This window comes from Anticarsia gemmatalis, chromosome 30 (genome assembly GCF_050436995.1).
Source record: "Anticarsia gemmatalis isolate Benzon Research Colony breed Stoneville strain chromosome 30, ilAntGemm2 primary, whole genome shotgun sequence".
NCBI lineage: Eukaryota > Metazoa > Arthropoda > Insecta > Lepidoptera > Erebidae > Anticarsia > Anticarsia gemmatalis.
This window is the reverse complement of record NC_134774.1, coordinates 900,520-915,491: the sequence shown is the minus strand read 5'-3', so window position 1 is coordinate 915,491 and position 14,972 is coordinate 900,520. Positions and strand designations below refer to the sequence as shown.

Genomic DNA, 14,972 nt, shown 5'->3' with positions numbered 1-14,972 from the left:
CCTACGCGGGTTGATACGGGTCCTACAGGGGGCGCTCTACGTACCAATATTATCATGTAACTATGCGGATATGGTCCTACGCGGGTCCCGTAGTGGGTCTCACAGAACTGATGGCCATATTATACCGTATAAATATACTTACGTGGAGGTCTTAGACCGTCTCGCGAGTTCGTCGTGACTGTCCGAGTCCGAGTGTCTCACGATGTCGCGGCGCGGGTCCAGTGCGGGTCTCACCGCGGTTCCTTCACGTAACGCCTTTATCACGAAGTCGTCTTCGTATTCTATTATTTCGTCTACTTGCCATGGACTGAAAAATGAAACCTTGATTAATATAAAAATATAACTCAAAGGTGACTGACTGACATAGCGATCTATCAACGCACAGCACAAACCAATGGACGGATTGAGCTGAAATTAGGCATGCAGGTAGATGTTATGACGTAGACATCCGCTAAGAAAGGATTTTGATCAATTCTACCCCCAAGGGACTTAAATAGGGGATGAAAGTTTGTATGAAAATTGAGATTTAATTGAGAATTTTCATACAAACTTGTGTGAATACAAACTTGTTATCTAACTGTAGACAAATCGAATTCCAAATTGATCAAGTCTAATTAAGTAAAGTTCTAATTAATATCAAATTGTATACTTAAAATCTAATTTAACCACTATTGGTTTAAATTAATTGCATAATAGATTGAATTTTAAGTAACACAGCAGAATTAATTATCTATTTTTTGATCGTATAAATATTTGTCTGATTAAGGAATCGAACCCACGGCTCTTGCTAACAGTGTCAGACTTGTTATTTTAAATACATTATTAAATATAAGAAAAAAATATCCTGTAAACATACCTGGTATTCAAATGATTATATTTCCACGCTTGGTCTATGATACCTGTCAACAAAAACATTTATTTTATGACTTGCTCGATACATATTCGGTTTGGCAATATTGATCGAACATCAAAACTCGACTCGACTCACTTGTTCGGTTTTTGTCGATCGAGTTCATCTACACACTAGCTGACCTGTGCAACTTCGCTTGCGTCACATAAGAGAGCCATAATTTTTCCCGTTTTTGTAATATTTTACACTGGTGCTCTGCTCCTATTGGTCGTAGCGTAATGATATATAAGCTATAGCCTTCCTCGATAAATGGGCTATCTAACATTGAAAGAATTTTTCAAATCGGACCAGTAGTTACTGAGATTAACGCGTTCAAAAAAACAAACAAACAAACAATCAAACAAACAAACTCTTCAGCTTTATAATATTAAGTATAGATACAAATCCCTTATAAAGGAAAAGTCATTAGTATTAGGCCTCAGCTTTGAACCTGCGACCACTTGCGTGGGGGGAACCAACTTATACCATTCGGCTATTACTGCGCAATTCTTTCACTAGTATTTTTAATTTTTAACACAGAATATAGAGTGCTAATAATCAATATTAGTTAACATTCTTCGTCATCACGTATACATATGTATGTAGGGCTCGTACCTTCGGGCGGTATAACATGTATATCCTTGTGAAAGAACCGCGGCACCCAGGGCGCCACGAGGTTCCGTGCGCGGGCGCGCTGAGCCTCCTCTATTATCGTCTTCTGCTCTGTAGCTGCCACCTGCAATACAAACATATCAAATCAAATCATTTATTCATTCAGGTCAAACGCTGACACTTATGATAGTCAATGATACAGAGAGTGAATTTACCGCCAGTTCGGAAGGTAGGGCCAATGAGAAGAGCTGCCAACAAACCCTAATACAAATTTATATAAGTGCGTCCCCAATGCTACACTTAGCATGGTGGACTCAAAAACCCGTCTTATTGCGGGAGACCCTTTCCCAGCTGAGATAAAGAAATATATTTAATTTTGTTTTAATTATATTGCATTAATGCTGGTCATGAGCTTGCAAACTTATTGGACTACCTTTCTTTTCTGGAAAATATGATAAGAATTTGGATATTTAAACAAATTTTATGAGTTGTGTTATATATCATTTGTCTTTAAATTCAATACGGTTAAGCTACTATTGCCAAGGTTGTTCTGTGGATGGGTGACCATCTTATACATATCGAGTTCCTCCGTGTTTCGGAAGGCACGTTAAATTGTGGGTCTCGGCTGTTATTTTTAAATATCTTAAAATATTGAAAAGCTTGAAAGTCTGACAACCAGTCTTACCGAGGGGTATCATTTTATAACCCAGGTGACTGTGTAGTGGAGGTCACATAGTAACATAATAGTATTCAGCTGCATCCGGTGAGACTGGAAGCCGACTCCAACATAGTTTGGAAGAAAGGCTAGACTGATATACGAACTACAATAAAACAATATACTGCCGTCCTCTAACTATAATGCCGTTATCTACAAAAACAATGTTTCGAGATATTCGCGAAAAGGCGCGAGAAAAGAAATATGCAATGCTGTTTCCAGATGCTGCTAAAGATATTTCAAATCGCAGTTTCCAGATAGTTACGAAACAGTATTGCATATTTCTTTTCTCGCGCCTTTTTATCGAATATCTCGAAACATTGTTTTTGTAGATAACGGCATTATAGTTAGAGGACGGCAGTATAATAATTAAAACATGTCACATACCTGGTCATCATTAGCAATGGCTTCGGAGACCTTGAGCCATAGCTTCTGCGACTCGTACTCCAACTGGTGGTCGATCTTCATCAGGAAGCGAGGGAGACGCTGCTCCTTGAGGAGTGACACGTCTAGAAGGTTCGATTCCTCCTGCAAATTAAATAAAAATATATTATGTTAATAAATATTGATATCTTCATATAATAACTAGCAACAACTAGCAAAAAATCAAATTAAAAACAAACAATTAACAAATTAGCCTACGACTTTGTCAATTTAGGAATTTTCATACAAACTTTAATCCCCTTGGGGGTAGAATTGATAAAAATCCTTTCTTAGCGGATGTCTACGTCATAACATCTACCTGCATGCCAAATTTCAGTCCGATCTGTCTAGTGGTTTGTGCTGTGCGTTGATAGATCACTATGTCAGTCAGTCAGTCACGTTTGAGTTTTATATCTATACTAATATTATAAAGCTGAAGAGTCTGTTTGTTTGAACGCGCTAATCTCAGGAACTACTGGTCCGATTTGAAAAATTCTTTCAGTGTTAGATAGCCCTTTTATCGAGGAAGGCTATAGGTTATATATCATCACGCTACGACCAATAAGAGCAGAGTACCAGTAAAATATTACAAAAACGGGGAAAATTAGCTCTTCAGCTTTATAATATTATATAATATTAGTATAGACTAGCTGACCCGCGCAACTTCGCTTGCGTCACTTAAGAGAATGAGTCAAAATTTTCCCCGTTTTTGTTACATTTTTCGTTGCTACTCCGCTCCTAATGACTGTAGCGTGATGTTATATAGCCTATAGCCTTCCCCGACAATTGGGCTATCTAACACTGAAAGAATTTTTCAAATCGGCCCAGTAGTTCCTGAGATTAGCGCGTTCAAACAAACAAACAAACAAACTCTTCAGCTTTATAATATTAGTATTAGTATAGATTCTCTCTTATGTGACGCTAGCGAAGTTGCGTGGGTCAGCTAGTTTTACAATATTTAGTATAGATAAAGTTTCCTCCCCCACTCACTAGATGTCGTTAACAACAGTTCACTCACCCCGGTCTTCTTATCTTTGATATCAATCTTGCCGTCCCAGTATCCGTCGATACTGGCTATCGTATCCTTGCCGCGTTTGATGCGGCCCGTTATTGCGTTCGTCTGATCCGCACTGCTTAGGAACGACTGAAAATAGAATATATAATGAATTATATACATACATAATAACTTGGCAGAGGTGTATGAAATAAAACCACGTTTTGTCGTTTACAAAAATACATTTAAACGTAAAATACGTAACAAATACCATACTTCGGACTACTACTGTGAATAATATAATGAAAACTGGAAAAAGATCAGCTGCTTTTTGTCTCATCTGGGAATCGACCTTATGACCTCGTGATTACCAGCCTGGTACAGAACCGACCGCGCCACAAGGGAAATCTCAAATATATTTGTCATCAAATATAGAGTCAACCATTATACAGCTGTGCAATGATTGATAAATTCAGGAATTACCTTATGGTTTTGAGCCCTAGAGCTCTAATTGCTTGCCTATATTGAAGTATAAATAAAATAAAAGTATTAAATAGTTACTTACTCTTAGTTTAAATTCAATTTCAGCATGATAACCGGTGTCCGGACACGATACGTGCACCTGAAATGAAAAACAAAGAAAAATTGTGAAATTTACAGATTGACAATTAAATTACACTTTCAGTTAAACAGACCACTAGCCAGTTCTAATAGCTGATTCTGATATATGGCTTATTTCCGAGAAATTGACAAATAGAGAAACTAAACTGACCTATTTCAAATTTTACTGACTTACGGATAACTTTCATTGTAAACTGAGTGAATCCAACAATTGGCCGATTTCAGATGTAACCTTTTCCGTTTCAATGCTCAATCTTATTAATTGGCCAGATTATATAAAACTGTGACACAGTCAATTTGAATACAAAAGTCAGATGCTCGTCGAATGATAGAATTGATATCAATAAAATTGACATATGACCAGCTTAGTTAGGTGAAGGGGGGTATTACCTTGCCCCCCAGCTCCATGCTGAGCGTGCCTATGACGATACCCTTGCAGTGCGCGTAGGGCGCCGTGGTGAGGTACTGCTCGCCCCAGTTCAGTAAGTGAACCCGAGCACAGCCTTCCAGTATCGCTAGTTTAAACTGGCTATATCTATAGCACTTGGCCAGCTTCAATGAAACTGACAGTAGTCAATTTCATACTGTCAGTTGAGTATACTTGTCAAAAAACGGATCACCTACCAATTTTAGTGAAGCCTATAGTCGGGTGGCCAATTTCAATAAAGTTGACAGATGGCCAATTTCAATAAAACTGTCATATTGTCATCTTCAATAAAACTATCATGTGGTCAATTTCAATAAAATTGTCATACGGCCAATTTAAAAAAACTGACAAGTCAATATTTGGTCACATAAGCAGTTATTAATCAGGTGAAAGGGGGGGGTATTACCTTGCCCCCCAGCTCCATGCTGAGCGTGCCTATGACGATACCCTTGCAGTGCGCGTAGGGCGCGGTCGTGAGGTACTGCTCGCCCCAGTTCAGTAAGTGAACGCGAGCACAGCCTTCCAGTATCGCTGATGTTGAATTACCTGAAAAAGAGACAAAAATAAGTAAATATCATTGGACAACTCACATACGGTTTTTTTAATTACAAACTGAAATTGTGCTGCAACCAAATAACTGATAAACATACTTAAATACTTATATAGACACACTAGCTGACCCGCGCTACTTCGCTTGCGTCCCATAAGAGAGAATGGGTAAAAAAATTCCCCGCTTTTATAGCATTTTTCGTTGCTACTCCGCTCCTAATTGTCGTAGCGTGATGTTATATAGCCTGTAGCCTTCGTCGACAAATGGACAATCTAACACTGAAAGAATTTTTCAAATCGGACCCGTAGTTCCTGAGATTAGCGCGTTCAAACAAACAAACAAACAATCAAACAAACTCTTCAGCTTAATAATATTAGTATAGATTATCTACTAGATGGACTAAAAAACAAAATCATTCATCCCTATTGTTCTTGTGCCTCAGGGACTTCTACAAACATGTAGCGGATCGCTACATACAGCGACATCTACTGGGACCAGCGCACAACCACCACGCGCAGTGTGACTGACGTCACAAGTCCTGAATCGCGCTATCGAAGTTTGCACTGCAATCCACTATATATGTCGCAGTAAGATAGATAAAGCCGTAACATAGTTATATCCCTAGGGATATAATTATATGCCGTAACATAGTTATAATGAGAGTTTGAAGATATATACAAGAAACATAACAAGACAAGACAATATATACAAATTCCCGACTACAACAGTCGGACAGCCTAGGCCCACCAGGCACGATCACCTCGCCTGGTCGGAGGATCCTCCCTTTGTGTTGGAGGAACACGATCACCTCGTTCCTCCACAAACATACAAACAACGGACACAACGCACATGTATTGTATGTACTCACCATAAAACTTGGATCTGGCGAGCAGACTCCCCTCTATGACGAAGCCCTCCTGTCTATTTGTCACGTAGAAGGCAGATATAGGAGGGTGATGAGACACCTGACAAACAAAACATGTTATTTACTTTAAATAAATAAATAAATATTTTTTGGACAACTCACACACGGTCATCTGATTCCAAACTAAGCAGAGCTTGTACTGTAACCGGATAACTGATAAACATACTTATATACTTGTAAATACATACTTGTATAGATAAATTAACGTCCAGGCTCAGAACAAATACTCGTATTCATATTTGGTCCGGGTGGGATTCGAACCCGTCTCACGCGGCGCTACGGTTATTGCGGCGAGGTGACCACTTCAACCACTGCGCCAAACGTGCAGTCAATAAATAAACACATGTTTTTAACTGGAAATCGAACCTGGGACTTAGTGGTGAAGGATCTAGTGGATACAGGTTTTTGTTACCCCTATTTTTTCCTCGCCCTGGATTTGCTTAAATACACTTTTAGATTTATTGGTAATCGAACCTGCGATTTAATGTCAACCTATGAGATGTGAGATGTTAACCTATGGCGCGTATAGTACTTAGATGGGTGACAGCTTTCTTAAGAGTAACAGGTCACGATATAGTTGGCAGTTGTTGCCATTACAGTAGGTTAAGCAACTATAACGCGGACAAAAGATAGACGGGCGAGTCGAAAGCCGAATGCCAAAACACGATAAAAGAAGGTTAAGCTATATAGATGTCCGACTTATTTCTTAGAATCCAGTGAATCAAGTCGGTTCTTATTGTCACAGTGGGTTAAGTAACCTTTGACGCGAACATTACATTGATGGGTGACCATTGTCTTAGAGGCTAGAATCAAGTCATAATATAGTCGGTCCTAACTGTCACAGTGAGTTAAGCAACCATTCTCGAGGACAAGACAAAGATGGGTGACCTCTCACCTGCTCCGCCACATAATAAGTCCACGTGTGTGAGTCGTGGTGCTTCCAGCAGCATCTGAAGCTCTCCCCCAGGACGGGGTTGTACGGCTTCTTCAAACCCTTGGGCTTACGGTACAACCCTGATAGGTACCATCTGAGTACCGTCTTGAATCTTTGGTAGGGGTCCTCTTGTAGTGATGCTCTGAAATAGAAGAAAAAAATATTATCATGCTTGTTGAAGTATTGGGGAAGTTGGGACAATATTGGGACAATATATCAGTCTAGCCTTTCTTCCAACTATGTTGGAGTCGGCTTTCAGTCTCACAGGATGCAGTTGAATACCTGTATTTTACATAGAGCGACTGTTTATTGGACCTCCACAACCCTGGGATATAACACGATACACTTCGGTAAGACTGGTTGTCAGACTTTCAACCTTCTGACTACTGTTAACGACTGTCAAAGACCTTTGAAAATGACAATTTAACATGTTTTCCGCAATACGGAAGAACTCGATATATATAAAGTGTCACCTAATTACGGAACAAACTCGGTAAGCGTAGCTTAAGCTCTGAGATCGATCCGCGCGTAGTTAAGGTAAACAAAAAAATCTTTTGCTTCATTTGCTAAGACTTATAAAATTATAATATTTACATAACCCTGCACTCCACCCAGAGTGCAGGTGTATCCTTAATGCATTAGCCATGTAAAGTAAAAAAAAAAAGGTCGGGGAAGTCTTTTCGCATTATAGCATGCATTAACTTGTAATAAAAATCTCTTTGGCTTCAAGAATCACAAATGAGTACACGGTTCATTAGGTTTCTTCAGTGAGCTCGTGAGGTACCCAAATATCGAGCTTTTTTGTGTAGAGAAAAGATTTTATTACAAGTTCATACATACTATAATGCGAAAGGACTTATTCCCCGATCATATAATCAACAATTTCTCCACTCACTGCGCCAATATATCAGCATGATAGTAATTATCAGACAGTTTGTCGAGGAACGAGCGCGGCTCCAGTATAAACGTCGGCAGCACCACCTTGCTCAGGTCCATGCCGGGCCGGACCTGCTTCAGTAGGAACCATAGGAGGGACTTGTTCTCCTCCGCCACTTCTTCCACCAGCTCTCCGGCCTGCAGGGACAAAGTACAAAATTTGTCACCCAACTAACGACCAGTTTCTTTATACATATCTAAAGTAACTACTAAAGCCATTAGGTTCGCTCTTCGCTCACGTTTTCTTCGCGGGCTTGACAGATGAGCGCGGCGCGCGCTCTTGCCTTTATTGTTTCACGCGCGAAAGAGCGTGAGAATGTATGTATGGATGTTTTTTAACTCTTTTACGCAAATACTACTGAAGCGATTACGATGAAATTTGGTATTTGGTAGCTGAAGACCCAGAATAACACATAGGCTACTTTTTATCCCGGAGTTCCCGAGGGATCGGGATTCCACGGTAAGGGTTTCCACGCGGACGAAGTCGCGGACGGCCTCTAGTTTTCAATAAATTATTACAAAATTAACTAACATTCCTTAAGCGTTTAAGTATAATAAAAAGGGTGAAAAAAATCCTCTCACCTGTCCAATATCTCTATTAGTATCTTCCACATAGTAGTCCTCGATCCTCGCTAGAATGTCCTGTTTCTTGTCCCGCGGGGGTTCTTGCATGCCTGGCCGCGAACCCTCGCTGTCCGTGTCCGAGGCAGCACCGGCTAACTCTGTGTCATAGGGGAGTGTGTGAACACTAGCTAAATACTGTGAATAACTAGCCTAATACTTAGCTAGGTTTAGCTTTGAGTACATTTAGCGGTAGTTTATCTATTCAATAGCATGTTTTAACTGAATGTACTCAGAAACCGGGCATAATTCATACATAGGACTATTAGACGAAGAAAAAAAATCTTTCTATATAATAGTAATAGATATAATATAGCAGAAGAGAAGTGAAAGATAGAATTGTTTTTCACAATAACTACTATAACTAACAACGCCATCTAGCGATGTACAAGAGAACTAGCACGTAGCTTTACTATTTTGAATCGCACACACCACCTAGCTTTTTTATGCCGTAACCCTTAAACACCATTGGCTTTAAAAAGTCGGGAATTTTGGATATAACATCGTTCCCCTTTAACACCTTTCTGCAGCGTATTTCGCAGTTTCAAAAACCAAAACTTGCGTTAATTGATAATTAATAAATCACTGTAAAGGTTCTCATGGTAGTAACATGTATAAAAGAATCTCAGTTTGGTTAAGGTTTAGGAATCCTGGATTAGAAATACAATATTGAAATATAATACAGTACCTATTTTCTACCTTAATTTGTAAATTTTCGCGTTGCATGTTTTATACATAATAGGATACGGGAATTAACGTAAACACGCATTTTACCTCGAAATATGCGTTCGCGTTAATTCCCGTATATATTATATATTAATTTCTATCTATACAAGTTTCGTCATATCAATTATTTTCTTAGGAAACAGGAGTTTTTCTCTACATTTTTCTTTCAAATTCTCTGCACTTACTTTCGTTAAAGATACATCGTTTTTTAAATATAACCTCACGGTACAATATTTACTTTTAACTGAACAGTACAACTACAAAATGCAGTATATTTGCTTTTAGAATAAATAGTTTATACTTTATCAAGGACAGAATCAAAGATTTATTATAATCTATTTGCATGTGGGAATTCTTTGAAGGAATTTTAAAATAAATGGTTTTTTATGCAATATAAACTATGGATTACTAGTTTTAAAATATACTTATAATAGAAATAAAATTTAATCAGTCTTTCTTCCAACTATGTTGGAGTAGGCTTCCAGTCTCACCGGATGCAGCTGAATACCAGTATTTAACATGGAATGACTTGAAAGCACAAAATTTTGTGATAGTTTAACTCTAAAATTGACATCGTCAACCCCCGGTTTCTGAGGTACATTTAGCGGTAGTTTATCTATTCAATAGCGTTTAAACTAAAAAAAAACGCTATTGAATAGATAAACTACCGCTAAATGTACCTCAGAAACCGGGCATAAGACACACTAAGAAAAAGATCGCTTAATTACAAAAGTTTATAAACCAACCTTCATTAGAAACAAAAACATCACGACTATCGGCCTTCTGTAAACACATTCTATAACCACCTCCGTTTTCAACCTTCGTAAAATCAGACAAAATAGCGGAGTCTACGGAATATTTCCTGTTGAAAAAGCCTCCAGGCTCTGAGAGCTGTCTAGTGAGTTTCTTTTTACGCAGAAGAGAAAAAATGCTCGATCGTCTTCTTTCAGACTTTCCTTTCATCTTAGACGTTAATATTATGTCAGCATCTTGCTCCATGATTGTGCTGCATCAGATTTAGTTTATTCTGTTTTGATTTTGTTCAATATTTCTATTATATCTCGGTGTTTGGTTAAGATAAGACTCAATATGTCAGTTTGTATGGAGTTTTCAATATTGCTCCTTTTTTAGATGCAATAATATGTCCCGGTATTATATTTTGGTGTAGTTTAGACAAGACTCTGTATGTCAGTTTGTCCCTGTTTCTTATACTTTTTAATATTTCGCCTCTCTTTATATGCAATAATGCAGAATTTCTTAGTATGTCCCGGTATTATATCTTGGTGTGTGGTTGAGACAAGACTCTGTATGTCAGTTTGTCCCTGTTTCTTATACTTTTTAATATTTCTCCTCTTTTTATATGCAATAATTCAGATTTTCTTAGTATGTCCCGGTATTATATCTGGGTTTGTGGTTGAGACAAGACTATGTATGTCAGTTTGTCCCGGTTTCTTATAGTTTTTAATATTTCTTCTCTCTTTATATGCAATAATGCAGATTTTCTCAGTATGTTCCGGTATTATATCTTGGTGTAGTTGAGATAAGACTCTGTATGTCAGTTTGTACCGGTTTCTTATAGAGATTTCAATATTTCTGCTTCCTTTAGATGCAATAATGTAGATTACTTCTAAGTAAATATCTTTGATTGATTCAAAATCTTCTTAGTGATTTAAATTTTTGTTTTTTGAAATTGTTTCAGTCTGTTTTAGAAAGATATCTTTAATAATGTTTTATTATGATGAAGTCTTAGTTATACTTTCTTTTACTAACATTCACTTACCCCCGGTTTTTGAGTACATTTAGCGGTAGTTTATCTATTCAATAGCGTTTTCTTATATGAGTTCTGAACGAACGAACGAAAAATGAGAGAACTCTATCGAATAGATAAACTATCGCTAAATATACCTCCGAAACCGGATGTTAAAGAGGTAACTTAATAGAACGCTTAAGTTTACCGACTTACGTATAAGTAGTAAAGCTTATCTTTTAGATAAATTGGCAACACATGTATGAAGAATAATTAAAATATAATAAATTTAACCGATTTATGTCCCACTGCTGGGCAAAGGTCTCCTCCCGTAAATGAGGGAAAGCCATTAATTAGTCCACTACGCTGGTCAGAACAGTTTTCAAGAACTCTCACCCCCGGTTTCTGAGTACATTTAACGGTAGTTTATCTATTCAATTGCGTTTTTTTTTGTACGAATTTCGACACTATTGAATAGATAAACTACCGCTAAATGTACCTCAGAAACCGGGGGTCAGGCATGCAAGATTGCATCACGATGTTTTCCTTCACCGTTATAACAAGTGATCATTATTTAATACACACATCACTTGGAAAAGACATTAGTGTGTTGCCTCGGGTTGAAACCCTCGACCAATGGCGTGAAAAGCGCAATTTAAACCACTCGGCTATAGTTGCATTATAAATTCTAGTATAAAGTAGATAATACCGCTTTACAATGTTACATTAATATGCTCTTATTGTGTAATTGCTGAGCTTAAGACCTCTTTATTAGCACTGAAGGTCGTCCTTGTTTGTTTGTTTGTCGAATGGTTAGTGGTCAACCTAGTGTCAAAGTTGTTCAAGCCGCCCGAGAGGTCTTTGACGTGGCTTAACGACTGTTATCTTAGTAGACAACAACCGGGACCGATTTTTAACGTGCCCTCCGAAGCACGGAGACGCCCAGTTCAAATACCACTATGCGGTCACCCATCTATGGAATGACCGCGCCAATGGTTGCTTAACCCACAGATCGTTTACTGACCGGTGAGCGCAACTGGCTATGGGCGCCTCAAGGTCGTCCTAAGGTCACATGAGGTATTAACAGCTCTAATTGTTTTGTTTATTTTAGTGCACGCGAAATTATTTAAGTCTTAAATGTATGGTAGTTTAAGAGATTGTATGTTGTTGTTCCTAGAGAAATGATTAAAGGAATTTCTGGTGTTTAGATAAAACTGCCTCTTTGTCGCTCTTGGTAGTATATGCGACTGATATGCAGAGGTCTCGGTTTCGATTTCCGGGTCGAGCAAAGTGGTATTAGCTGGCTTCCTAATACATAGGACTAACATAACAACAGCCCAGTTACCTAGATTATAGCATGATATCCTTCGATAAGACTGGATGTCAGACTTACAAGTTTCTGACCATTTGGTAACAACTGTCAAATATATTTTAATATTAACAGCCGGGACCCACAATTTAGCGTGCCTTCCAAAATACAGAGGAACTCGATATGTAAAAAATAGTCACCCATCCACAGAACAATCTTGGCAAGCGTAGCTTAACCTTAGAGATCGATCTGCACGGCTGTTATTACTCAGCCAAGAGCTCCTCTAGAAGCTATGTATGTATGTATGTATAAATGAAAATGTATACAAGCTAGACCATATTTTACAACAATTTAATCACATTAGTATATTTCTCTTATTTTAAAACATATCTCACGTTTGTATGTATTTGGAAGCAGACATTTCACCGCGTTATCAGTTCTGATAAGGTCACTTTTAATACGACGAGTGCATGTAATTAGCCCAAATGTAAAATGTTATATCCTTTTTCAAGTGCCGTATGTGGATATTCTGTGTCCTGCTAATGTGTGGGAGTTTGTTTTATAACGTGAGTAGCTGACCCGCGCAACTTCGCTTGCGTCACATAAGACTACACACAGAATCCTACTAATATTATAAATGCGAAAGTTTGTGAGAATGTATGTATGGACGTTTGTTACTCTTTCACGCAAATACTACTGAACCGATTACGACGAAATTTGGTATATAAGTAGCTAAAAACCCAGAATAACACATAGGCTTCTTTTTATAGGGATTTACACGGGAAGGGTTTTCACGCGGACCTAGTCGCGGGCGGCCTCTAGTTGGTCATTATTTTCCCCGTTTTTTTTTTTTCCTATTGGTCGTACCGTGATGTTATATAGCATATAGTCTTTCTCAATAAATAGACTATCCAACAGTAATATATTGTTTCAACTATGTTGGAGTCGGCTTCCAGTCTCACCGGATGCAGCTGAATACCAGTATTTTACATGGAGCGACTGTCTATCTGACCTCCACAACACAGTTACCTGGGTTATAACACGATACCTCGGTAAGACTGGTTGTCAAACTTTCAAGCTTCTGACAAGCATGCCCCTTATTACATAGGATTAATCGAAATATTTAGACAAAGAGAAATGCCTTGATTTCTACAAGAATTATTTAAAGACAATTTCTTCACGTTGTTTTATTCCACATAATAAAATAATAACGATTCACGAACTAACTATTTAATTATCTAATCAGTACGTTTATCTTGAAGATAACGAAGTAATTATAATGTTTAACATGTGTAATGTAAATACAAACGTTATGTATTGTCTTTAGTTAAAAATAATACACCTTGAATTTGTTATATAATTGTTTAACCCGTTATTGTCCCACTGCTGGGCAAGGGTCTCCTCCCGTAATGGGGGAGAGAATTAGGCCTGGAGTCCAAAATTGAGACTAGTATTATATATTGGCTACTGTCATCGTGAAAATAATTCCAGATTATAATTTCTCTGTGTACCAAAATCCGTTCAGTACTTTTTGTGTGAAAAACACACAAATACCAATTGTCCCACACTTTCGCATTTACACATAATATATGATATGAACATATACATCGTGCCGCTGCCATGGCTTTACTTCCTTCAACGTATGGATAGGAATAGAGGTCCTTACTATACCGTATCGTACAACTATTTGTATTATTATTATTAACTAGCTGACCCGCGCAACTTCGCTTGCGTCACATAAGAGAGAATGGGTCAGAATTTTCCACGTTTTTGTAACACTTTTTACTGTTACTCTGCTCCTATTGGTCTTAGCGTGATGATATAAAATATGCTTTTTTTTCACGAAACATATTCTCAATAGTATTTATATCTCTTAATATAACGAAATCGCGCAAAGGCATATCCGCCATTAAAGCAGTTGCCATGACAACGGAATTTTGTTAATTCAGTGTCATTATAATATTGATTATTCGCGACTTCGTTCGCCACCTAAATTTTCCCGGGAAATGCGTCATTTTCCCGGGGTAAAAAGTAGCCTATGTCCTTTCTCGGGTATCAAAATATCTCCATACCAAATTTCATGCAAATTGGTTCAGTAGTTTAGGCGTGATTGAGTAGCAGACAGACAGACAGAGTTACTTTCGGATTTATAATATTAGTATGGATTACCGACTTATTAGAACCTAACTTTATTAAAAAAAATCCACATACACATCCACGTTGTATACATAAAATCACGCCTTATTCCCATAGTAGTAGCAATCCATATTACGTTTAACTAGAATAATCAACGATAATTCATAAACATTTGTGCTATTTCTCCTCTATTTAATCCTTGATAATATCAAAACAAATGTAATATTATGAGAAAGAATTACTTGTCGCACCTGTTCTAAGGTCATACTTTGTATGTAGGTAACATGACGTAATCATGACGTCATCAGTTATCGCTTGTCGAGTTTTTGTTAGTTAGAGTAGTTTCTTTCGATTTAAAGAACATTTTAAAACGAAACGGTCCTGTATGACAAGATGTATGGATGTGA

At 37.8% G+C, this 14,972-nt stretch overlaps 2 protein-coding genes across 6 annotated transcripts in view; one reads left to right on the top strand and one right to left on the bottom strand.

Annotated features, from left to right (window-relative positions):
* The window catches only part of LOC142985469 (leucyl-cystinyl aminopeptidase), a 162,508-nt gene that overhangs the window by 56,135 nt on the left and 91,401 nt on the right, over positions 1–14,972 (top strand). The window lies entirely within an intron of this gene.
* The window catches only part of Orp8 (Oxysterol-binding protein-related protein 8), a 63,957-nt gene that overhangs the window by 6,048 nt on the left and 42,937 nt on the right, over positions 1–14,972 (bottom strand). For all 5 annotated transcript variants that reach the window (XM_076133937.1, XM_076133941.1, XM_076133938.1 and 2 more), the window contains 11 exons: positions 8,609–8,748; positions 7,986–8,164; positions 7,052–7,232; positions 6,100–6,196; positions 5,088–5,227; positions 4,199–4,255; positions 3,658–3,783; positions 2,604–2,744; positions 1,505–1,625; positions 857–899; positions 143–307 (listed from right to left, as the gene is read on the bottom strand). In XM_076133937.1, coding sequence (XP_075990052.1) covers positions 143–307; positions 857–899; positions 1,505–1,625; positions 2,604–2,744; positions 3,658–3,783; positions 4,199–4,255; positions 5,088–5,227; positions 6,100–6,196; positions 7,052–7,232; positions 7,986–8,164; positions 8,609–8,748 — 1,390 coding nt within the window. The remainder of the gene's footprint in view (positions 1–142; positions 308–856; positions 900–1,504; positions 1,626–2,603; positions 2,745–3,657; positions 3,784–4,198; positions 4,256–5,087; positions 5,228–6,099; positions 6,197–7,051; positions 7,233–7,985; positions 8,165–8,608; positions 8,749–14,972) is intronic.